Here is a 25,616-nt window from a genome sequence, read left to right on the forward strand (position 1 = left end):
GAGAAGATTTTTTTCTTTTTTTAGTTCTGCCTGCAAAGAAAAGTAAAAGTTCATGTACCAGTGTTATAAAGTAAGTTTAGGTCTCTCTTTATTAGTTATTGTTTTGGCTGAAGTTATATAGGTCATAACCCAACTTATCTTTATTTCTACAGTCTCTAATTAAAGGACATCTTTCTAGACTTCGAAAAGCAAGATTATAAATCAGCAAATTCTTCAAGCTCTCAGAAAATTATTAAATAAATCAAAATCAGAGTGAAAAGGAAAAATATCATACTTCAATAGCTTTTATTGTGTATAACTCACATCAATACACATACAAAATGTATGTTACAGGTAAGTGAACACATCTCCTTTATCTTTCTTTTAAATTAGAAGAGTACATTTTTTCTGGCATAGTAGTAAACTGTAGTATGATCTGAAATCAAAGCTTTTCAAAGAATTTCATGCTCTTATTTGAAAAAATACACAATTTTCTCTTCAAATTTTAATAAGGAACTGGTTTGCCATTTAGCTTCAACAAGCTCATGCTGATACACTCTAATGGCGATACAGACATTTTCTGCAGAACAGGGTTGTCATTGTAAGAAAGAAATTCTTATTTTAATGAAATTTATATTATTTTCAGACACAGAAGTTTGGGGAAGTATGTTTTGCACTTGGCAATATATTACTCTGAAAATACATATCTCTGTCCAAATTGTTATTACACTTAGTTTATTTTAATTTCTTTTTTAAAGTAAACAATACCAGTAATGTGACTTGCAAAGAAAGTTTATATTCACTTGCATACACTTTGTAATTTGGATACCTGATTGTCAAATTTAGAAGGTCAAGAAACAAATTCCTATTACTTATGTCTGTATCCAGTACCATAAGCATTCAAGTTCACTGGTTTTTTATTAATAATTATGGCACAGAATATTAAGTAACCAACGAAATTCAATTGTTGCATATTTCTCACACAGTGTCTTCTCAGAAACTGCCAAGTATGATAGAATGTGAGATTCATGAATAAACATAGAGCTGAGCCAGTATTAATCATCTACAAAAGAGGATTACAGTTTTTCTTTAACTTTATCTACAACATCTATGAAAAACAAAACATATGACTCATTTGTGCATGACATTTTGCCATTTGAATAATTAAAGCTACAACCCTGTACTGTGTATTCCCATAAACATATAAACACAACTTATACATTAGTTGGTGCTCACTGGAGGGACAAACACAACACATATCACATTCATTTACAAGGGGAAGCCAAACATGTATTATCTATACAATATAGTGAATTACACATTCTCTATGGTAAAAAAACTGTCCATTCATAAACTTATGCAGTACTCTATTAAAAGAATGAAAGTGATCTAGATGACCATAATCTAAGTGTCTCAATTTTTTACAGCAAATTTTTGTCTTGCACTTTTGTTTCTCAAAATAATGTTGAAATCATATGTGTGATACTTGAGTTAGTGATCTTGCTTTTGTGGTAAAGAAAATATATATATTCATGAGGATATTATGTATGACATTAAAATTTTCTTCATTAGCTACATTAAGGACTTTGTGTTACACCACTGCTCATGCATTGTGAGAATAACAGCAGATAAAGATCAATTAATACAATAGGTTGTTCATAACAAGAAAGACTTAGTGTCACACATGTAATAAGATACATCCATATATCAGCATTAGTTCTGATGGACTGAAAAATAAAACTGATTCGAACAACACCTTTGACAATCCTTGTGCTCTGGGACAATATAAATCTAGACTATAAAATGAGAAAAATGACACAGTTATGAAAGCAAAATATCTATAAGAGCAGTTCTTACTTGAAAGACAGGAAACTATGACTAACACACATCTACTTATGGACTGATTTCTTTGGTAAAGCAACAGCTCTTCAGCAGAAGTGTACATCTTTCATAAGATTATTAACGCATTTAACAGGTAAATATTGAACTCCATTGAACACTGGCCCAATGTCTCAAATGTAAATATAAGTTTTAAACATATCCATTGTCAAAATTTTAAGAAACAGCATATGTGGCAAGGAAAGATGCCAAATATCAATTCTTACACTTCAGTGAGACTAGTTATTACCCTGAAAGTTGCATTCTGCAAAGGCTTGAGAAATATTTCACATAAAATATTTCATTTTGTAATATATGCAATGAATTACTTCCTGAGCTTCTCTGGAAGGAGAGAGAGAAGAAACTCATTAATCTAAGGCATGCTTTCGCCAGCTACAGTGAATTCAAAAGTATGCCACTGTTTAAGGCAATATGTTTTAGTTAGAACTACTTACTGTATTTCATAAGATTAAATAAATGTCAGTTCTTTATTCTAGCAGTATTTTTTACTGTTAATGAGGTCTCTCCCACATAATCACAGATTTAGATTGTTATCAACTAATTACACTAAAACATCACACAAAAGCCAGCTGAAACTCTTTACCCACACTCTTCCAGTAATTTGAATAAAGTCCTTTGTCTCCAGATTTCTGGTCTCTGTTGATTCGCTTTCATCTAAATGCTGTTAAATAATACTTTTATCTTGGTTTCAGACTTTTATTACAAACATTGTTAAAATAATGGCCTTAGTGCAAAATTTCAGGTTCTAAATGCAGCTTTAGATGTAAATCTCTTACACTTAACTATATACTTGGAAGCAGTCAAATGGGACTGAATCTGCCACATGCCAAAACAAGTGTTTTGTGTATACAACATGAAATACATAAATGTAATCATACTCTTACATTAATGAAGAGGGAAGAAATGGAGTATCTATTGCCATACCAGTGTTACATCATTACCAAAACAGTCTGCACTTTGTAAAATATTCTAACAAATAATTGTAGTATTTGTAGTGTATGGACTGAGTCCATACTGTCCACTATATTTCCAGAATATTAACTAGTCACATCTAAATGTCACTAAATGTGTGTGCAGAATATGAATATTTAACACTGTAACTTCCTGAAAAACAAAACATAGTAACTGTACACATAACAGTAAATACATAGTTTTATAGCAAGTGTCTCTTTTCTTTAAAAAATAGCCTCATACCCCAGCAGGATATAAGAAAATTTTTACAATTTACATTTCTTTGTGTTGTCACAATACATGCATACACAGAAATTTCTGAATAGTATTAGTGTCTTTGCTTTTGGCTGTCAACACTGCAGTTGCAAGTTCATGTTTGGGAACTGGAACAACTGCTAGGTGAAACTTCTGATAATTGGGCCAAAGTCTGTTGCCATGCTTACATTCATAATGGCAAACTGTATCATTATTTAACAGGAAGTCATTTAAGATGCATTTACAGCATTTTAATTAGGTAGCTTCATGTACATTTGTAGTATTACTGCCATCATCATGTTTTCTATATTTATGGTACTGAAGCAGTACAAGATATTGCAGCTTGTATTTACTGCTGCCTGAGTACAACTTTGTTGTGTAGAAGCTACTGAAATTTTGGAGTGGTCTCCTGCCTCTCACAACAACATGAAACTGTACCTTTTAGAACCAAACTTTAACCATCATAGACAAATTAAAAATATACTGAAATATACTGTGTACTTTCTGATGCTTTGAAACTACATTTGTCTGCTTGTACATCGACATTTTGTCCCTTTTTAAACTAAACTTGAGTTATGTTATAGCTGTGGGATGTCAGTACTGACATTCTTTTCATTGATTGATAAAGATCCAGTTACATAGCGCTGTCTTCAAATTTTTCTGTGTCAGCATTTTGCAATTAATGGAATCAAGTGCTGAAAGTGAAATATTGCCCTGCACATACAAATGATGTACTCCTCTTACAACATTTTCAGTTGCTACCAGCATACATATATATCACATAGACCTTAATGTTGATGTCTGAAAGATTGTAGGGAACATTTAGGAAATAACAAATAATTGTTTTGACCAATTATTTATAGTAGATTTTCTGGGCAGGGATCATAAAAATTAAATAATATTTATCATAGCTTGCAATCTTCCTTCATTTGCTTTTAAGCTTATTTAACATTTATTACAATGGAAAGTATCACCTGGCTTGCAGTAGGAAAAGTAAAATGTACTATACTTGTTCAGATAATGATGGGGATTTGAAGTGGATGGGAGAGGAACACCATGGAGAAGAATTAACAGAGCTACATTTATGCATTTTTGCACATCAGTATTTAATTTGTTTTGCAGTATGTAGTTAGAGTACACAATCTTAATAATTCATTTCCACTCATGATACATGAAATACATTTGCAGTTGTGAACATTGACAACGGTCTGCTGAAGAAGAGAATGACAATGACGAAACTTTGTGCCAGACTGAGACATGCATCATTATTTCCCACTTAGCAATAAGTGGGAAATCCGGATTCTTGTCTTCGTATGGCTCAAATTTTCACTTTTGTCATTCCATTATACAGCTGAAAGTTGTCAATATTCGCAACTGCAAATACATTTCAAGTATTTCATAACAGCTACAGTTACTGCAGTGCCTGTTCCTTTGGACATGCATGAAGGGACATCGTATTATATTAGTGAACAACACAGAAACTGTAAAATCGAAGAACTCATAATCTTGTCAGATCTTATCCACTGAAATGCTCTATTTGCATTACTCTATTCCAGAAAACATACAGTTGTTTGCTTATGTAAATTTGCAGCAGAATCTTTCAGTATTTTCTTATTTCCAGTGTATATTAGCGACGAACATCTTAAAACATATGTCTTTTAAGTGTTTCATGCCTTAAGAGGCCACAACTGGAGTTTAAAATTACTATGAAGTCAATAAACAATTTAAGATCGATTTGAGAATCATTGCATTAAGGATGCAGTTATTGTACCACACACACACACACACACACACAAAAGGATGACAGTTAACATCTACCAAAACTCGCCAAGTATTACATTTCTTCTGGTGGAATATGGGTTCTGAAGATTGAATTGTGTTACCACTTGCGTAAACACAAATAATTAGAGATAAAATTACCAAACTTTTGGTTTATAAATGATCCATGATCGTAATTCGCAGGTTATGATATGTATGGATAATAAACCATACCACTTCCTACCGCACATATATATTAGTTTTACATTAGGTGACAAGATTATGATATGAAATCTATGTCCATGAATTACAACTTCATATTTGATTCGGTTTGTTTGAATATTTAACTGCAAGAAATAGGTAAAAACACTGAAGCAGTTAATCTTTTTGAGTTAGTCTCTAAACAGTTTAGTAATATAAACAACAATAAACATATCTTTATTGGACATGGTAAACAAGCATTCTCCTTTGTCCTTTTCGTGTTTAAGATGGGAAGACTACAACGAAAAATACTGTAGACTTAAACAGTGTTGCTAAGTATCGCAAATCACGGCATTTAAATGTGTCGATAGATATGGCATTAGTAGTTTCACATGGACATATCTACATTCAGTTCATTTTTACTTGTGCGCTCAGGCCGTTATTCGGAATCGGTAGATATTTCACTCAGGTATTTTTTTTTTATCGGCTTAGTTCGGAAGACGTTGGGCTGCTAATGTTTCATCTCAGTCCTTGTTAAGTTTAGCTATAAAACATTATTCACTGAAATAACATTGTTGGAGTCATTTGAATGCTGTGCTCTGTTGTTTACTGTGAACCCTATGACGGAGAGGTTGCTGGTTCACTATGGGCACAAGTATTCAGCCCTTCTCGGAAAGGAAAGGTTATGTTCGTTTCTTTCGTGGGTGTGCTCAGTAAGGATTACAAAATAGGGACGCAGTGGCAGAAATGTGTAAAGGGCAGTGAACAATAATTGCCTCCTCTTCCCATGGGAGTCGTTCTGGAGAGCGAAACTTAGTTTTTCCGAGACCCATAGATTGATATTAGCGCTCAAGAAAAAGTGAACACACAGTATAGAATTTTATGCAATTACATGTTTCGTTCCAACTTCGGAACAGGACTGAGAAAACAAAGAGCGCTTTTTCTGTTATCACAGGAAGAAATATTTAGTACACCAATTAGTATATTTTGAGTAGCAACAAAAACCAATACGTGAAGTTTTTAGAAGACAAAAGTCCGAAGTAAATTCATTGTTCTTACTCGGCCGCAGAGAAATTTGTTCGTGGAACAGTCACGGCTCAAGCAAGTAGTTAGCATCCTGACAGACAGGCAGCGCCAGACGCCAGCCCCGTCACACGCGCAGCTTCGTGGGGGGCGCACAGAGTTCGGGCAGCGGCCGCTAGGCGGCAGGGTAGCCGAGGTCGTCAGGGATGGCGCTGTAGCGCACGACTGGCGCCTGATTGGAGGAGCCGCCGCCCAATCCGACGCCGGCCAGCCCGCCCACGCCTTTCGAGTCGGCGTCGCGGCGCGCCGGCGGACACGTGACGCAGCGGCGCACGAAGACGGCGGCGCCGAAGACCGAGAAGATGGACAGCGAGAGGCCGAAGAAGACGATGGCCTTAACGCCGTTGGAGGGCTGCGCCGGCGGCTGCGCCAGGGGGGGCGACACGTGCAGCGACGGCGGCGGCGGCAGTGCGGGGGGAGGCGCCACGTGCACCTCGCCCTCGCCGTGCGGAGACGCGTTGGCGTCGCTAGGGTCCACGATGCGCACCACGAAGCGGCCCCGCTCCACTGGCCAATAGTCCTGCGCCTGCAACTGCAGAGAAGTGCGTCAACCACACCTGCATCTACACCGCGCAGCGTAAATTAAGGATAACTTTTTCGAAACCAAGTAATTGTCTCCAAAGCCACACGAAAATCTGAAATTTGGCTTAAAGGTGTCTTGGACACGCACCGTATGGTGGATTGCGGAGTATGTATGTAGATGTACATGTAGTAGATGTAGACGTCACTCTCGGGTTCGCCGCCGCTTCGAACGGCAGTGTGTCGAGACCTACCAAAAATAGGCCACGGCTCAGAAGTTCATGTCTCGTTTAAGATGGTTAAATGATGTTACATTGGCACCAGATTTCACCAAATTTCTGCCCAACGCCACCGTGAATGTGTCAAACGATAGTAAGGTCATCACACTCCCTCTTACACACATTTCACGCCTTCCTTTGAGGTCACTGCGGCGGAGGTCAGAACCGTGACGCCAGTCGTTGAAATCATGCGGTTTTCTTATGGGTGGCCAAGGAAAACATTTATGTCACAATGCCGCTCAGAATCGTCAGAAAAAGGCCCCAGATAGAGATATAAAAGGCGTCAATGAAACCACTCCTGACTGACTACCACTCATTTCGTACAGTACATCTCGCAGTCCACTTGGCCGAAGGTATAATAATATTGGTTGCGAAAATGCTGGTCAGTGATGCATTTCGCCAATGTAGAGAGTCACCAGATCATCATGAACTGAGAGACATTCGTAGAACCATTATGCTGTGGAATAAGAATAAGTCTAGATCAAGGTAAATGAGGCATGCGCTTCATGATGCCAGGTGCAGAGGTGCAGTAGTATAGCACGCACATACCCTGATGATCTCGATCTGGACGTATGCTAATTCCATTATCGTAATAGTTGTATGGGCAGGCTTGCGTGCCTCAGTGATACACATAGCCGTACCGTAGGTCCAACCACAACGGAGGGGTATCTGTTGAGAGGCCAGACAAACGTGTGGTTCCTGAAGAGGGGCAGCACCTTCTTTCAGTAGTTGCAGGGGCAACAGTCTGGATGATTGACTGATCTGGCCTTGTAACACTAGCCAAAACGGCCTTGCTGTGCTGGTACTGCAAACGGCTGAAAGCAAGGGGAAACTACAGTCGTAATTTTTCCCGAGGGCATGCAGCTTTACTGAGAGCTGCATGAAACCAGTCTCAGGACTGAAGACCACAACAACAACATTAGTTGTATTAATGCCTGTCGATCCATGATAGTGTGATGATGCCCTACAAAGGAGAAACGCGTCATTACAATAACATTTTAGCAACCAAGACTCTTTTATTATAAAATACGCATTTCGCTTTCGAAAACAACAGTTTACATTGCAGTGAGCAACAGAAGATGTTATTGGTAATCTTTGACATTGCTGATACGTGCTGCCCCCCCCCCCCTCCCCACCATATGGACGATTCAAATTTTCTCTATTGACACCGTGGGCCCGCAACTCCACTGAATGTAATCGCACACCTTTGGAGTGTAGAGCGACTACATCTTTTACTCTGATGTAGAGGGTGGAAACCGTAGGGACTTCTAAAATCCATTTGTCGAAATCTGAATGTGATCTGAAGCAACAAAAGGTGCTTGTGTGACGTCCTGTATCGCCCCCGTGACGAGGTGACGAGATCACTTGGGGGGAGGGGGGGGGGGACATCGTCACATGCGTAATAAAACGGCAACACGTTTCGTGTACCCTCGCACCAGTGTTGAGCATGGTAAAAACATACCTGCACACGGACAAGCTGCGACGAAGTCCCAGGCGCCTGCAGGCAGGCAACCACTCTGACACTCCTCAGATTCCACATGCCTTCAAGTAGGCCCTAGAGCAGCAGTGTAGTGCCACTGAGCTGAAGGGTGGTATCGTTACAGTAAACAGTAGCATTACAATTCGTGATATTTTTAAAATGGTAAGCATCTCACGTGAATGTAATACATAATGTCTACTACAAGAAGCAAAATGTGCCATGGATATCGCTTTGCAGGGGTTGCCTGACTGCAGCCACCTAGAAATCCATCAGTTCAAAAAAATGGCTCTGAGCGCTATTGGACTCAACATCTTAGCTCATAAGTCCCCTAGAACTTAGAACTACTTAAACCTAACTAACCTAAGGACATCACACACACCCATGCCCGAGGCAGGATTCGAACCTGCGACCATAGAAGTTCCGCGGTTCCAGACTGCAGCGCCAGAACCGCTAGACCACCGCGGCCGGCAAATCCATCAGTGGTTGGCTCTGTACAGACGTGTCAGAAATGTTTTCGTCAGACACCCATAGGAAGGTCGCGTCATTTCAACCTGAGTGTCGTGGTTCTGACCTCCATCGCAGAGACATGAGTGAAAGGTAGGTAAGTGAGGGTGTGACATGACCACAGCGGCATTGGACAGAATTGTGATGAAATTTGGTGCCAATGTGACATCACTAAGCCACCTTACACCTCAGGTGAACTTAAGAGTTGTGGCTTTTCTTCGCAGGTGACGACAGCTTTCTGTCTGAAGCATTGTCGAGCCAGAAGAGGACAGCGCAGGGTGCCACGCTTTTGCACCATTACAGACGAAAGTTGGAGGCACCTTTGGCCAAATTTCAAACTTTTGCGTGTCATGGGAGAGAATACCGGGGTTTCGAAGGAGCTGTGCAATATACGCTACTAGTCATTAAAATTGCTACACCACGAAGATGACGTGCTATAGAAGCGAAATTTAACCGACAGGAAGAAGACGCTGTGATGTGCAAATGATTAGCTTTTCAGAGCATTCACACAAGGCTGGCGCTGGTGGCGACACCTACAACGTGCTGACATGAAGAAAGTTTCCAACCGATTTCTCATACACAAACAGCAGTTGACCGGCGTTGCCTGGTGAAACGTTGTGATGCCTCGTGTAAGGAGGAGAAATGCGTACCATCACGATTCCGACTTTGATAAAGGTCGGACTGTAGCCTATCATGGTTGCGGTTTATCGTATCGCGACATTACTGCTCGCGATGGTGGAGATCCAATGACTGTTAGCAGAATATGGAATCGGTGGGTTCAGGAGGGTAATACGGAACGCCGTGCTGGATCCCAACGGCGTCGTATCACTAGCAGTCGAGATGACAGGCATCTTATCCGCATGGCTGTAACGGATCGTGCAGCCACGCCTCGGTCCATGAGTCAACAGATGGGGACGTTTGCAAGACAACAACTATCTGCACGAACAGTTCAACGACGTTTGCAGCAGCATGGACCATCAGCTCGGAGACCGTGGCTGCGGTTACTCTTGACGCTGCATCACAGACGGGAGCGCCTGCGATGGTATACTAAACGACGAACCTGGGTGCACGAATGGTAAAACGTCATTTTTTCGGATGAATCCAGGTTCTGTTTACAGCATCATGCTGGTCGCATCCGTGTTTGCGACATCGCGGTGAACGCACATTGGAAGCGTGTATTAGTCATCGCCATACTGGCGTATCACCCAGCGTGATGGAATGGGGTGCCATTGGTTACACGTCTCTGTCACTTCTTGTTCGCATTGACGACGCTTTGAACAGTGGACGTTACATTTTGGATGTGTTACGACCCGTAGCTTTACCCTTCATTCGATCCCTGCGAAACCATACATTTCAGCAGGATAATGCACGACCGCATGTTGCAGGTCCTGTACAGGCCTTTCTGGATAGAAAAAATGTTCGACTGCTGCCCTGGCTAGCACATTCTCCAGATCTCTCACCAATTGAAAAAGTCTGGTGAATGGTGGCCGATCAACTGGCTCGTCACAATACGCCAGTCACTACTCTTGATGAACTGTGGTATCGTGTTGAAGCTGCATAGGCAGCTGTACCTGTATACGCCATCCAAGCTCTGTTTGACTCAACGCCGAAGCCGTTATTATGGCCAGAGGTGGTTGTTCTGGGTACTGATTTCTCAGGATCTATGCACCCGAATTGTGTGAAAATGTAATCACATGGGGCTTATGACCACAGTAGTTGAGTCCCATAGTGCTCAGAGCCATTTGAACCATTTTTTTTGTAATCACATGTCAGTTCTAGTATAATATATTTGTCCAATGAATACCCATTTATCATCTGCATTTCTTCGTGTAGCAATTTTAATGGCCAGTAGTACATATAAGGGGCAGTCAAACTAAAACGAGACGCATGAAAAAAAAGGTGATCAAACTGTTTACTTTTTCAAAGGTAATCACCATAACTGTTAATGCATTTATCCCACTGTGGGCCCGCCCAAACGATGATAAGGCTTTTCGAATATGCTGCAGAAGTTTTGCAGGGAAGTCCTTCCATATGCTGCATACAGTCCTGATCTCTCCCCATGCAATTTCCATGCTTTTGGAGCCTTGAACAAAGACATCCGGAGCCGTCGATCTCCTCTGAATGAAGAGCCGCACCCCGAAGACATACCCCTGAGTAGAAACGTGTTTCCGTAGGCAATCACAAGCATATTTCGTTAAGGCATTAACCGTCTTGTCTCGCAGTACGATAACTGTAATATTACAGATTAATTTTGAAATAATAAACAGTTTACTTAATTTTTTCTATCTGTCTCTTTTTCGTTTGAGTGTCCCTTATGCATACCATCTGGACGCAACTTGGACTGGACCACATGGAGATCCAATGGCGTATGTAGAATTTTATGCAAAATGGGACAATATTTTAAAATTGTCATTTTTTGTATCAGAAAAATTGAGAGAATGCTGCTGAATATTAAAAGAAATAGTCATTAAAATGACACACTGAGCGTAAAACGCTTATTCTACTTAGCCTTCTATGAAACAGTTTGCTTATAAAACTTTGCAGTTAATCACGTTAATGGATTTGTTGCATTATTTCATGCTTCTTATTTATTAAAATTAATTGCTGTACTTAGAGTTTAATAAAACGTGTTTTGAAAGTTTTATGTTTTGCGGGTGAGGTATAACCAGGGGAAAGAGTCGACGATCTTAAAGTGAGAAATCTCAAACAGCATGGAACAACCGACGGTTCACAGCCTGGGACTGAAGCAGGATGAGCCTTCTCCAACGCCACCCCCACCCGTTTCTCCTGTTTGATAAACTGTCGTGCAGACATGCCAGATATCTTGCTGAATTGATAATTCTATGACTGCATATTGTGTTTTGTTGCACCTCACGAATTTTCAAAATATCCTAGTTCTTGAAGTGGACATCTTCTCGACCATGTGTTTTTCACTACTTTTCTCTCTATAACAGCGCAGAGAATGGTATTTTTTCTATTTGATTCATGCATTTGAGTGCAGATGAACACACCTGCGGTGTAGCAGTACTAGTGTTCAGGATCTTCCACAGTGAATGCGGTTTCAGCAGGCCGCGGCGGGTCTTCTTTGACCACAAACAAATGATAAACCACTGTTGTGATTAAGTTAAGCAGCAGGAAGAGGGGTCGTCCTCGCGCGAATTTGGGACGGATGTTGTGCAGGGCCGGCCGGTGTGGCCGAGCGGTTTTAGGCACTTAAGTCTGGAACCGCACGACCGCTGCGGTCGCAGGTTCGAATTCTGCCTCGGCCATGGATGTCTGTGATGTCCTTAGGTTAGTTAGGTTTAAGTAGTTCTAAGTTCTAGGAGACTGATGACCTTAGATGTTAAGTCCCATAGTGCTCAGAGCCATTTGAACCATTTTTTTTGTGCAAGTAAATATAATGCAGGCATATTTATTTTAGGCTTGGTGTACGGGCAGGGACTCGCAAGCCAACGTGTTAAGGCTGGAGTATACGTGAGAGTTTTTTGCTCCCAGACGGTTTCGTATTCTCAGAGAGAAACCGCAGAGTTGCCTACATTAGTGGGGAATTTGCACTGATAGGTACTATCTAATAGTTCCTTGCTAGTACTTCCTGTAACTGGGAGTTTTACGAGAACAGACGTCGGAAGCGGGTACACACAAGAGTGACAGAGTCTTTGAGAGCTGAGAAATCACTCCCGTGAGATTTTTCTGTCGTAGTTCTGTGCTGGAGGCAAAAGGTTGTGAAAGAATAGCTGGAGCTGCACTCTTAATACCTTTAGTGGCAAAGAATAAACATAAACGATAGAGTTCATGCAGGAGAAGAGTGCGGATTAGGCGGCAGGATGATTTTGGAGCCTGTGGGAATCTCATTGTAGAGCTTGTGATGGAAAATCCGCAACAATATCGAAATTTTACGAGCATTGCAGCTATGGAGATGGAAGAAATACTCTTTATAGTTGTTTATAGTTGGACCAAAAATTTCCAATCTAGGTACTATTATGTGTAAATCCATTAGTGTCAAAGACAGACCGCTTCTGACATGAATACTTCTAGCATCAGCTACGTCTATTCTCTTTAATATTAGGTAGAGAAATGATTATGATGAAATAACATTACGCAAATTTTATACTGATAAACATAGACGTTCCAAATAGGGCTGATATCTGATGAATAAAGCATTTATAGAACAAACTGATCGCCTTGTTGAGGTAGCGGAGTTGGTAGTGCCCTATTCTTTTAATGATGTTTTCATAATAATGTGGAATGGAGTCTCTATTGAGAGAAATTTTTTTAAATTTTCGTAGATATACTATATAGTATGTCTATATTGTTTTTATACGTTATTTGCTGTGTAGTGTTGTTGAAGTCTAAATCTTTCAGGCGAACTGCTCATGATGTTCGTTTAGGAGGTAAAACGGGCGATTTCTTCTCAGAATCATGCCACCGGCACGGAATGGACAGTGTCTTGAAAGGAGGATATAAGATGAACATCAACAAAAGCAAAACGAGGATAATGGAATGTAGTCGAATTAAGTCGGGTGATGCTGAGGGAATTGGATTAGGCAATGAGACATTTAAAGCAGTAAAGGAGTTTTGCTATTTGGGGAGCAAAATAACTGATGATGATCGAAGTAGAGAGGATATAAAATGTAGACTGGCAATGGCAAGGAAAGTGATTCCGAAGAAGAGAAATTTGTTAACATCGAGTATAGATTTAAGTGTCAGGTAGTCGTTTCTGAAAGTATATGTATGGAGTGTAGCTATGTATGGAAGTGAAACATGGACGATAAATAGTTTGGACAAGAAGAGAATAGAAGCTTTCGAAATGTGGTGCTACAGAAGAATGCTGAAGATTAGATGGGTAGATCACATATTTAATGAGGAGGTTTGAACAGAATTGGGGATAAGAGGAGTTTGTGGCACAACTTGACAAGAAGAAGGGACTGGTTGGTAGGACATGTTCTGAGGCATCAAGGGATCACCAATTTAGCATTGGAGGGCAGCGTGGAGGATAAAAATCGTAGAGGGAGACCAAGAGATGAATACACTAAGCAGATTCAGAAGGATGCAGGTTGCAGTAAGTACTGAGAGATAAAGAAGCTTGCACAGAGTAGAGTAGCATGGAGAGCTGCATCAAACCAGTCTCAGGACTGAAGACAACAACAACAACAACATATTATGGCTCGAAACACGAAGTTTCGAGCTGGATTCCCAAAACCACTCATCAGTGGTGTAAAGATCCGCAACTGTAAAACGTGGTGCCGAAACCATAAAACCTGGACAATGCAGGAATATCGTTCCGTCGCATGAGTCTTGTTGCACACTGTTTCCAACTTTTTGCAACTTTTGGCAGAGTTACGTCCTAAGACTGGACCATGGTGGCGATTTTGTGGTAATTTCAGCAGCCTTATGATGATATTCCATGGGCCCCATGGTTACTCTGCCAGTCGCATTACTGCCAACAATTATGTCACCATTTAGGCTGATTAGGTCCATTCCGTGGTACGCTGGTTGTTCCGCAATGGTGACGCTATGTTTGAAGACGACAGAACCCCAGTTCACAGAGCTAGCATCGTTCAGGACTGGTTTTGTGAGAATGAGGATGAATTTTAGCATCTCTGCCAGCCACTGTAGCCTCTAGATCTCAATATTATTGGCCTTTGTGGTCTAGTTTGGAGAGGAGGATGTGTGATCGCTCTCCACATCCATCACCGCTACTATAACTTGTCAATATTTTGCAGGAGGAGGAGTATAAGAGTCCTTTGGAAATCATATTGGACCTGTATTTATCCTTCCGAGAAGACTGTATGCTGTTTTGAATGCCAACGGTTTTGCTATAGCGCATTATGCATGGTAATGCATGAACCGAAGTTAAGCCCTGTCGGGCTGGGCTAGCACTTGGATGGGTGACCATCTGGTCTGCCGAGCGCTGTTGGCAATCGGGGTGCACTCAGCACTTGTGAGGCAAACTGATGAGCTACTTGATTAAGAAGTAGCGGCTCCGGTCTCGGAAACTGACTTAGGGCCGAGAGAGCGGTGTGCTGACCACATGAACCTATATATCTGCAGCCGCCTATGGGTTGAGAATGACACGGTGTCCGGTCGGTGCCGTTGGGCCTTCATGGCCTGTTCGGGAGGAGTTTAGTTTTTCTTCGCTTCAGTGATCTCTACACCCTGTATTAATTTAATTGTTTTGCAAGAATTGGTGGCTATTTAAATCGCAAACTCGAACTTTTTGTGGACGACTCCGTAATATACAACGAAGCATACTGCAGTAGAATTTTGAAAATAATTTGTTCTAAACCAAGCAGAGTCAGCTTTTCTAAAATTAATAAACTGCAATGTATTGTACTCCATTCATTATCAGCAGGATTGACTGCAATCATCCGTATCTCATAAATACTTGGAACTATCAGTGGACGTGGGTATGAAATTAAACGCTCACACGTGTCCTTGAGAGTGAAGGAAGCGGCAGAGCCGGACCATTGTAAGATCCCGAGAAACTAGACACCTTTAACAAAATATATATTTTTTATGACACCATAGTTCGAACAGAGGTATATTACATTCTCATCTGGTGGATACCAAGCGAGAGCATTAAGCGAATGCAGAGAAAGTTCATGTAAATGGTAGCATATTCATGAGAGTATCATAAGTAGTCTGAAAAAGTGTCAGCAAGGAGAACTTCTTTGTACTTTGATTTAGATGACGTTTCACCAACTCTATTTTCTGCTGTTGCATTTACTTATTTTTCACACACTATGTGATCAAAGGTATCCGGACACCTGGTTGAAAATGACTTACTAATTCGTGGCGCCCTCCACCGGTAATGCTGGAATTCAGTATGGTGTTGGCCCACCCTTAACCTTGATGACAGCTCCCACTCTCACAGGCATACGCTTAATCAGGTGCTGGAAGGTTTCTTGTGGAATGACAGCCCATTCTTCACGGAGTGCTGCACTGAGGATAGGTATCGATGTCGGCCAGTGAGGCCCTAGTCACGAATTCGGCGTTCAAAACATCCCAAAGGTGTTCTATGGGTTTCAGATCAGGACTCTGTGCAGGCCACTCCATTACAGGGATGTTATTGTCGTGTAACCACTCCGCTACAGGCCGTGCACCATGAACAGGTCCTTGATCGTGTTGAAAGATCCAATCGCCATTCCTCAATTGCTCTACAACAGTGGGAAACAAGAATATGCTTAAAGCATCAGTACAGGCCCGTGCTGTGATAGTGCCACGCAAAACAACAAGGGATGCGAGCCCCATCCATGAAAAACACGACGACACCATAACACCACCGCCCCAGAATTTTACTGCTGGCACTACGCACGCTGTCAGATGTCGTTCAGCGGGCATTCGTCACACTCCCACCCTGCCATCAGATCGCCACATTGTGTACCGTGATGCATGCATCACTCCACACAACGTTTTTCCACTGTTCAATCGTCCATTGTTTACGCAGCTTAGGCGTCGTTTGGCATTTACCGGCGTGATGTGTAGCTTATGAGCAGCCGCCTGACCATTAAATCCAAGTTTTCTCACCTCCCGCCTAACTGTCACAGTACCTGCAGTGGATCCTGATGAAATTTGGAATTCCTATGTGATGGTCTGGATAGATGTCTGCCTATTACACATTGCCGACCCTCTTCAACAGTCGACGGTCTCTGTCAGTCAACATACGAGGTCGGCCTGTACGCTTTTGTGCTCTACGTGTTCCTTCACGCTTCCACTCCACTATCACACCGGAAACAGTGGACCTAGAGATGTTTAGGAGAGTGGAAATCTGGTGTACAGACGTATGACACAAGTGACATCCATTCACCTGACCACGTTCAAAGTTCTTGAGTTCCGCGGAGCGCCCCATTCTGCTTTCTCACGATGTCTAATGACCACTGATGTCACTGATATGGAGTACCTTTCAGTAGGTGGCTGCACAGTGCACCTAATATGAAAAACGTATGCTTTTGTGGGTGTCCGGATACTTTTGATCACATAGTGTAGATCTGAATATTTCCCACAGTGGTTGGAACCATTAATGTGGTTACAGATTAAAACATTGTGCTTATATGAAATGTTTCCTAATTTAAAAAATAGGACTAGGGGGACCCACACAAAATGAATGTGTTCAATGCGTTTTTTGTTAGGAAAGGTTGATTAGTACAGGCGGTGGACAAAAATATGGTACCACAAAAAACACAGCTCATCGCCATGCATAATATGGTGCAGGAAAACTGTTGATATTCAGATCAGCTCCCAGTCGTCTCATAATTTACAAGTACAGGTGTTTTATTGGAATCTAACACCATTGTTCCAGCAATATGTTGGCCAGTTGAGGTATCGATGATTAAGGTGCTCAGCGATCCCGCTCCCTTCTCTCCGAAGGCTCAGTAAGATTGCTTTCTGGTGACTGTGGTGGCAGGGAAAATGCGACAATTCATCCTGGTATTCACAAAAGCAGTCCTGGGCGAGGGAGCTGTGTGAAGAGGGGTCCTATCGTCTACGAAGACAGCATCATCATTGGGGTACAAACATTGTGTCATATGATGGACCTCATCACCCGTAAATGGTCACATCATCACCGAACCCGCTTCACGTTTCACTCTTGGAAAGTAAACTAGGCACGATGTTGGAATCAGCGTGCAACAAGACTCATCTCACAAATGATATTCCTCTACTGCTCCATGGCCCGTTTTTTTGGCTTCGAAATCATGTTTTGCACCACTGATCAATGGTTACGGAATTCCAGCTGGCGTTGCACATCCCTGGTTGTGGAGGTCCCTACGTGTTCTTTTGACGGTGACAGGGTGGGCAATGGCGACATTCAGTTTTTGCAGCTGTCGTCTGCTTATTCCTCGTCACAACCCTCTTCAATGACGGTCCGTCACGACCACTCGGCATACACTTTTGTCCGCGTTGTGACGCTTTTCCGCTTTCCCTGTATACGGTATAGATCTTCGATACGGTGCCTCTTGAAATACCAGACATTTCGGCTACCGTGGTTTTGGAATCACCCACAACACGAGTACCAGCGATTTGCCGCACTTTAGAATGCCCTGAGCTCCGACATAATGCACTCAGAACATTATTCCGATCACAATCGAAGCAACGCATTGAGGACAACGCACAAGTGCCGTTCGTAGTCAAAGACAGCACGGCAAACTGCACACTTGGAGGGCATCTGCATTTACGTTCAAGCTTGCATTTCTCGAGATGTTTTCATATTTTGTCCAACTCTGTATCGTTTCCATGGAAAAAAAAGTCGTAGAACTAGCAGCGTAAAAGTTGGCTTGAACACCACAGCGCGTTACTATGCATGGTCCTATTAAATTTGGTATGTCGTTGCCTTCCCCCAAGTTCTGAGCTGAATTAGCCAGCTAGTATATGAGGGACCTACAGTTCAATATGGATTCCGCAGGCCCGAGTTCGATTCCCGACCGGGTTGGAGACTTTCTCCGATCGTGGACTGAGTGTTGTGCTGTCCTCTTCATCATTTCATCCTCATCAACGGCACGCGAGTCGCCCAATGTGGCGTCGACTGCAATAAGGCTCGCACTCGGTGGCCGAACTTCCCCGGATGGGGCCTCCCGAACCACTAAGCAACACAAAAGTTTTCAAAATGGCTCTGAGCACTATGGGACTTAACATCTACGGTCATCACTCCCCTAGAACTTAGAACTAATTAAACCTAACTAACCTAAGGACATCACACACATCCATGCCCGAGGCAGGATTCGAACCTGCGACCGTAGCGGTCACGCGGTACCAGATTGAAGCGCCTAGAATCGCACGGCCACACTGGCCGGCGAAAGTTTTCACTTAATCAACAGTGCCCGACGTGTCCGCCTGCTTGGCTGAGTTGAAACTTGTTTGCCTACCACGCAGCGGCCTCGGGTTTGATTCCCGGTCGGTTTGGGTGTGGAGTTGTCCTCGTCATCCTCTTTTCATCAGCGACACACAAGTCATCGAAGGTGGTGTCACCTGAAATAAGACTTGCAACTCTGCGGTCGAGCTTACCCGGTTGGGCCTCCCGGCCATCAGTGCCACATTACTACTCGAAGTGATATAAGGGAAAAGTGAAAGATGAAAATTTAGAACTGAGGGAGATCGTACCCGACTCCTCCATATTCAGAGTCTGGCAGTTTACCAGTGAGATATCGAGCCACACAACGTTTTCCATTACGAAAGTACACTACTGGCCACTAAAATTGTTACACCACGAAAATGTCCTACAGACGCGAAATTTAACCGACAGGAAGAAGATGCTGTGGTATGCAAATGATTAGCTTTTCAAAGCATTCACACAAGATTGGTGCCGGTGGCGACACCTACAACGTGCTGACATGAACAAAGTTTCCAACCGATTTCCCATACACAAACAGCAGTTGACCGGCGTTGTCTGGTGAAACGTTGCTGTGATGCCTCGTGTAAGCAGGAGAAATGCGTACCATCACGTTTCCCACTTTGATAAAGGTCGGATTATAGCCTATGGCGATTGCGGTTTATCGTATCGCGACATTACTGCTAGCATTGGTCGAGATCCAACGACTGTTAGCAGAATATGGAATCGGTGGGTTCAGGAGGGTAATACGGAACGCCGTGCTGGATCCCAACGGCCTCGTATCACTTTAGTCGAGATGACAGGCATCTTATCCGCATGGCTGTAACGGATCGTGCAGCCACGTCTCGATCCCTGAGTCAACAGATGGGGACGTTTGCAAGACAACAACCATCTGCACGAACAGTTCGACGACGTTTGCAGCAGCATGCACTGTCAGCTCGGAGACGGTGGCTGCGGTTACCCTTGACGCTGCATCATAGACAGGAGCGCCTGCGATGGTGTACTCAACGACGAAGCTGGGTGCAAGAATGGCAAAAGGTCATTTTTTCGGATGAATCCACTTTCTGTTTAGAGCATCATGATGGTCGCATCCGTGTTTGGTGACATCGCGGTGAACGCACATTGGAAGCGTGTATTCGTCATCGCTATACCGGCGTATCATCCGGCGTGATGGTATGGGATGCCCTTGCTTACACGTCTCGGTCACCCCTTGTTCGCATTGACGGCACTTTGAACAGTGGACGTTACATTTCAGATGTGTTACGACCCGTGGCTCTACCATTCATTCGATCCATGCGAAACCCTACTTTTCAGCAGGATAATGCACGACCGCATGTTGCAGGTCCTGTACGGGCCTTTCTGGATAGAGAAAATGTTCGACTGCTGCCCAGGCCAGCACATTCTTCAGATCTCTCACCAACTGAAAACGTCTGGTCAATGGTGGCCGAGCAACTGGCTCGTCACAATACTCCAGTCACTATTCTTGATGAGCTGTGGTATGGTGTTGCAGCTGCATGGGCAGCTGTACCTGTACACGCCATCCAAGCTCTGTTTGCCCAGGCGTATCAAGGCCAGCGGTGGTTGTTCTGGGTACTGATTTCTCAGGATCTATGCACCCAAAATGCGTGAAAATGTAATCTCAAGTCAGTTCTAGCATACTATATTTGTCCAATGAATACCCGTTTATCATCTGCATTTCTTCTTGGTGTAGCAATTTTAATGGCCAGTACTATAATTTTTCAGTTTTTCTTACATCGAAAAGTCATTATATACTTGACCTCTCATATCCGCTTGACGTTTTTAAGGTAAAGAACGAATAATAGATGCATCATTCCTCCTAATGAAAATTGCGATTCAGTAAACAAAAGGACAAACTTAATTACATAAGAAAGGTACGTACATGTTACTTGATTCCTTATCTCGGGATAAAAATCTCTCACGCTCGATTGGTTCTTGAGTGTTCCACCCCGCGACGTATCTCAGAAAAGCTTTCTCGCGTGCCGCAAAATTCCCATGTTGCAATCACGGCAGCAGTTACGTAACTCAGAAGGTTATTTGCGGTTGGTCCTGGTATTCAGGTCAGAAACATCGCCGGCAGGTACCCTCCGCAACTGCAACAGCCACACTCTCAGGGCGAACAGTCGACAGCGGATTTACTTTGGTAGGAAACCAATTTCCTTATTAGTGGCGGTGATCAACTGAGTGAGATGTACGCAAATGGTGGACAAAGTGTTCGAGATGTATGACGGTAGTCTCATAAGTCTGATATGTTTCTATGAAATAGGGGGAAATTTTGTTAAGCGGCCTAACTGTTGATAAGCGTCAATCTTGCAACGATTTATCCTGCGGTTTTTCGTTGGACCAAGTTCAAATATCTACGCTATACATACTATTTGTAATCGTTGATTGCTGTCGCTGATCGGACAATTGTAAATCATTTTGTTTAAAAATTGGCATTACGGCCTAGATACTACTGTGAAAAAGTGCGCCCATTCTGCTCTAAAAGACTGTTTACTCGTGTCAACAGATACATAGAAGTGACCGCAGCCGGGTGACCGTATCTGGCGCATTCCGAACACCACATGGTGAGTCCTCTGGACAAATAATCTAAGCAACTCGTGCTATTGTTACAGTAAATCGTCGCCTTAAAATAACGAGATGTTTTTGAAATGGTAGGCATCTCGCATGAACGAATACATGATATCTCCTACAAGAAAATCTGCCACGGATGTCGCTTTTTTTGCTGTAATCAAAAACTCTGATAAAAGCTTTTCAAAATCATATTCGAAAATTTGAAGCGCAAGATAATGGACTTCTAGTGCTGATATGTAAGATGACATCTGTATCCTTAACTATAGCCCGTAGATAATAGCGCAGATGAAGGCGTGGCAGAAAATAAATCGAAACAAACGGAAGCCGCTTTATCGAAAGGGAAAAGGATTCCGACTCTTCAGGAACTCATATATTGGATGGTTTGCAAATTAATGAATCAGTGATGCGGGGCGGAGTGGCCGAGCTGTTCTAGGCGCTACAGTCTGGAAGCGAGCGACCGCTACGGTCGCAGGTTCGAATCCTGCCTCGGGCATGGATGTATGTGATGTCCTTAGGTTAGTTAGGTTTAAGTAGTTCTAAGTTCTAGGCGACTGATGACCTCAGATGTTAAGTCCCATAGTGCCCAGAGCCATTTCGACCATTTGAATCAGTGATACGTTCTGATTATCTAATGTTATCGGAAAATATACAAGGAGGGGCATCCAGAACGGCCTATCCAATGTACCTGCATCACCAAAAATGTGAATCACATAGAAGACACGGTCGGATATTAAGGTTAATTTCGTACGCGCACACACCGCCGGCGGGTATGTAAGAGAAGCGTTAAATAACTAATGCAACACTTTTGCCCTCGGCCAGTATCGCTTGAAATAATTCGGAGTTTTTTGTGGGACACCGAGGAGTATTCCCGTTTCAGCACCTGTAGTTTTATGAAGTTCCGATAGGTCCAGCGCTACACGTAGCCCTGAAGACGGCGTTTGTAACGGTGGTGCGTTCCAAGCAGAAAGCTGCCGTTGAGTTTCTTCCGGTGGAAAACGAGAGCATCGTAGATATTCATAGGCACTTGCAGAATGCCTGTTGGTATATTTGGGGGGAGGGGACGGAGCAGCGAGGTCGTCTGTCCCACGAGATTATGGAAGAACGGGGGAGGAAGTCGACCGTGCCGTTTCAAAGGAAGCATCCCAGTATTTGCCTCAAGCGATTTAGTTGTATCACAGAAAACCTAAATCAGGGTGGCTGAAGGCGGGTTTGAACAGTCGCCCTCCAGAATGAGAGTCCAGTGTGCTAAGCACTGCGCTACCGCACTCGGACACGAAATTAATAGTCTTCGCTTTTTGGTTACATTTTTGTTGTTGTGGTCTTCAGTCCAGAGACTGGTTTGATGCAGTTCTCCATGCTACTCTATCCTGTGCAAGCTTCTTCATCTCCCAATACCTGCTGCAACCTACATCCTTCTGAATCTGCTTAGTGCCGGCCAGAGTGGCCGTGCGGTTCTAGGCGCTACAGTCTGGAGCCGAGCGACCGCTACGGTCGCAGGTTCGAATCCTGCCCCGGGCATAGATGTGTGTGATGTCCTTAGGTTAGTTAAGTTTAATTAGTTCCAAGTTCTAGGCGACTGATGACCTCAGAAGTTAAGTAGCATAGTGCTCAGAGCCATTTGAACCAGAGCCAACCTGGTTAGTGTATTCATCTCTTGGTCTCCCTCTACGATTTTTACCATCCAAGTTTCCCTCTAATACTAAACTGGTGATCCCTTGATGTCCCCGAATATGCCCTACCAACCGATCCCTTCTTCCAGTCAAGTTGTGCCTCAAATTCCTCTCCAATTATATTCAATATCTCTTCATTCGTTTTGTGATCTACCCATCTAATCTTCAGCATTCTTCTGTAACACCACATTTCGAAAGCTTCTATTCTCTTCTTGTGTAAACTATTTATCGTCCACGTTTCACTTCCATACAAGGCTACTCTCCATACAAATACTTCCAGAACGACTTCCTCACAATTAAATCTATACTCGATGTTAACAAATTTCTCTTCTTCAGAAACGCTTTGCTTGCCATTGCCAGTCTACATTTTATATCCTCTCTACTTCGACCATCATCAGTTATTTTGGTCCCCAAATACCAAAACTCGTTTACCACTTTAAGCGTCTCATTTCCTAATCTAATTCCAGCAGTACGACCCGATTTAGTTCGATTACATTCCATTAACCTCGTTTTGCTTTTGTTGATGTTCATCTTATATCCTCCTTTCAAGACACTGTCCATTCCGTTCAACTGCTCTTCCAAGAACTTTGCTGTCTCTGACAGAATTACAATGTCATCGGCGAAGCTCAAAGTTTTTATTTCTTCTCCACGGATTTTAATTGCTACTCCAAATTTTTCTTTTGTTTCCTTTACTGCTTGCTCAATATACAGATTGAACAACATGGGAGATAGGCTACAACCCTGTCTCACTCCCTTCCCAACCACTGCTTCCCTTTCATGTCCCTCGACTCTTATAACTGGCATTTGGTTTCTGTACAAATTGTAAATAGCCTTTTGTTCCCTGTATTTTACCCCTGCCACCTTCAGAATTTGAGAGAGAGTATTCCAGTCAACGTTGTCAAAAGCTTTCTCTAAGTTTTATTTATTTATTCATCCAAAAATCTTTCATGATTTTGGGATAGACCTGCATTATTAGTTTGCAAATACTGTGCGCACACCCACATACACACTCCCCACTCCCACCCATAGACACACGCGCACGAAGTGCGACAGAAAATTAAACATAGGTTTGTCATGTTTTTTTTTTTTTTTTTAAAAAAGTTCCCTAAGCTGCGATAGTGTACCTGCCGACCATAGTTTTGATGTTTTTCAGTGCTAACATGAAAACAAACTGAAGCTGAATGGAGTACTGCAGAAATTACTCCACAACAACAGCCACCAGGGAGCAGTGCTGGAAGGAAAGTGGCATAACAAAGTACAACCAACTTCAGCTTTTTGTGGCATGACAGAAGTTGTGTATCCTAGGTTACGCCACTAGGCGTTCACACGAGCAACTTCATTGCAGTTGCTGTGTGCGACTAGCTGTGGCGACACTTTCGTTGCGTGTGTGAACCCAGTTCAGACCATCATGTTCCTGAGAGTTCCTCAGGGTCTCCGAGGAACACATGACAGGCCAGTGGACTAGATTCCCAAGATCCAGACGATCATTGTAGGCAAAACCACCCCTTCCTTCTGTCTCCTCGACTTCTATCTCACCATTTATGGCCATCCTATCGCCCTCACCCCCACCCTTAAGTACATTGGCGTCACCCTTGACTGTCGCCTCTCCTGGACATCCTCCCCCCCCCCCCCCCCGTCTCCGGACTATCCAAGCCAAGGCACACTCCCGACTCCGTCTCCTCAAGCTCCTTTCTGGCCGCACATGAGGTCTGGACCCCTCCACCCCTACACACCCCTACACACCTATAAATCCCTTATCCGCCCTATCCTCTGCTACGCTCATCCCACCTGTATCTCTGCCCCTTTTACCTTTTACAAATCCCTTCAAATGCTAGAAAGCCATGCGCTCCACCTCGCCTTTCGCATCCACCTCCCATCCCCCACACGGATCCTATATGACCTCATCCTATTCCCGCACTTCCTCCTTTTCCTCGAATGTATACAGCACCTCTACACCTCCCGCAAACTTGATCCCCCTCACCCGCTTGTCCCTCCCATCCTCTCCCATCCCCACCCGCTGCTGCGCCTACAATCCCACATCCCACCTGCTCTCCATCTCTTCACTCTGCGTACCCTCACCCACGGCGACTTCCCCCTCCTTGATGATGCGCTCATCCCCTCCATCTACCCCTCCTACTAACTTTGATCCTCCTCTACTGCATCCTGTGTTTTATCCCGAGAGCACCCTCTCTCCCTTTTCTCCCTCCTCCTACCCTCCCTCAATCCTCCCCCCAGGCTTCCCCTACCCCCCTACCTTCTTTCCTCCCCCTCCCATCTCTCATGCCACTGGCATCTACACCCTTCTCTCTCCCTCCTCCCCCACCTTCCCCCCCCCCCTTTTTGGCATGCCCCAGACTCGTACACGTCTAGTGAACTTTCGCGCGCCGGAGATCATCGCCTAGTGTTTGTGTGTGCCGTCGTGTTCGTGTTCCAGTGTTCCTGTGTTTCATCGTTTGTGTTCCAACGTTCGCGTGTTTCATCTCTGTCATCTCTGTGCGTGTCCTCGTTTCTGAACGTTTTTATTTTGGACACTGCGCCCGTGAACAGCTTCGTGTGTTTTAATTTTGTATGTCTACGTTTGTATATCCACCGTGTCTGTTCTGCCATTGTCTTCTTTTGTATCA

General features: G+C 43.3%; 1 protein-coding gene across 1 annotated transcript in view; it reads right to left on the reverse strand.

Annotated features, from left to right (window-relative positions):
• Positions 1-268: 268 nt before the first annotated feature.
• Positions 269-25,616, reverse strand: part of LOC126101282 (uncharacterized) — a 682,242-nt gene continuing 656,894 nt past the window's right edge. Inside the window, exon 10 of the mRNA XM_049911963.1 lies at positions 269-6,658. Within this exon, the coding sequence (XP_049767920.1) occupies positions 6,242-6,658 (417 nt within the window). The 3' untranslated portion in view covers positions 269-6,241. The remainder of the gene's footprint in view (positions 6,659-25,616) is intronic.

Source organism: Schistocerca cancellata, chromosome 9 (genome assembly GCF_023864275.1).
Source record: "Schistocerca cancellata isolate TAMUIC-IGC-003103 chromosome 9, iqSchCanc2.1, whole genome shotgun sequence".
Classification (NCBI taxonomy): Eukaryota; Metazoa; Arthropoda; class Insecta; order Orthoptera; family Acrididae; genus Schistocerca; species Schistocerca cancellata.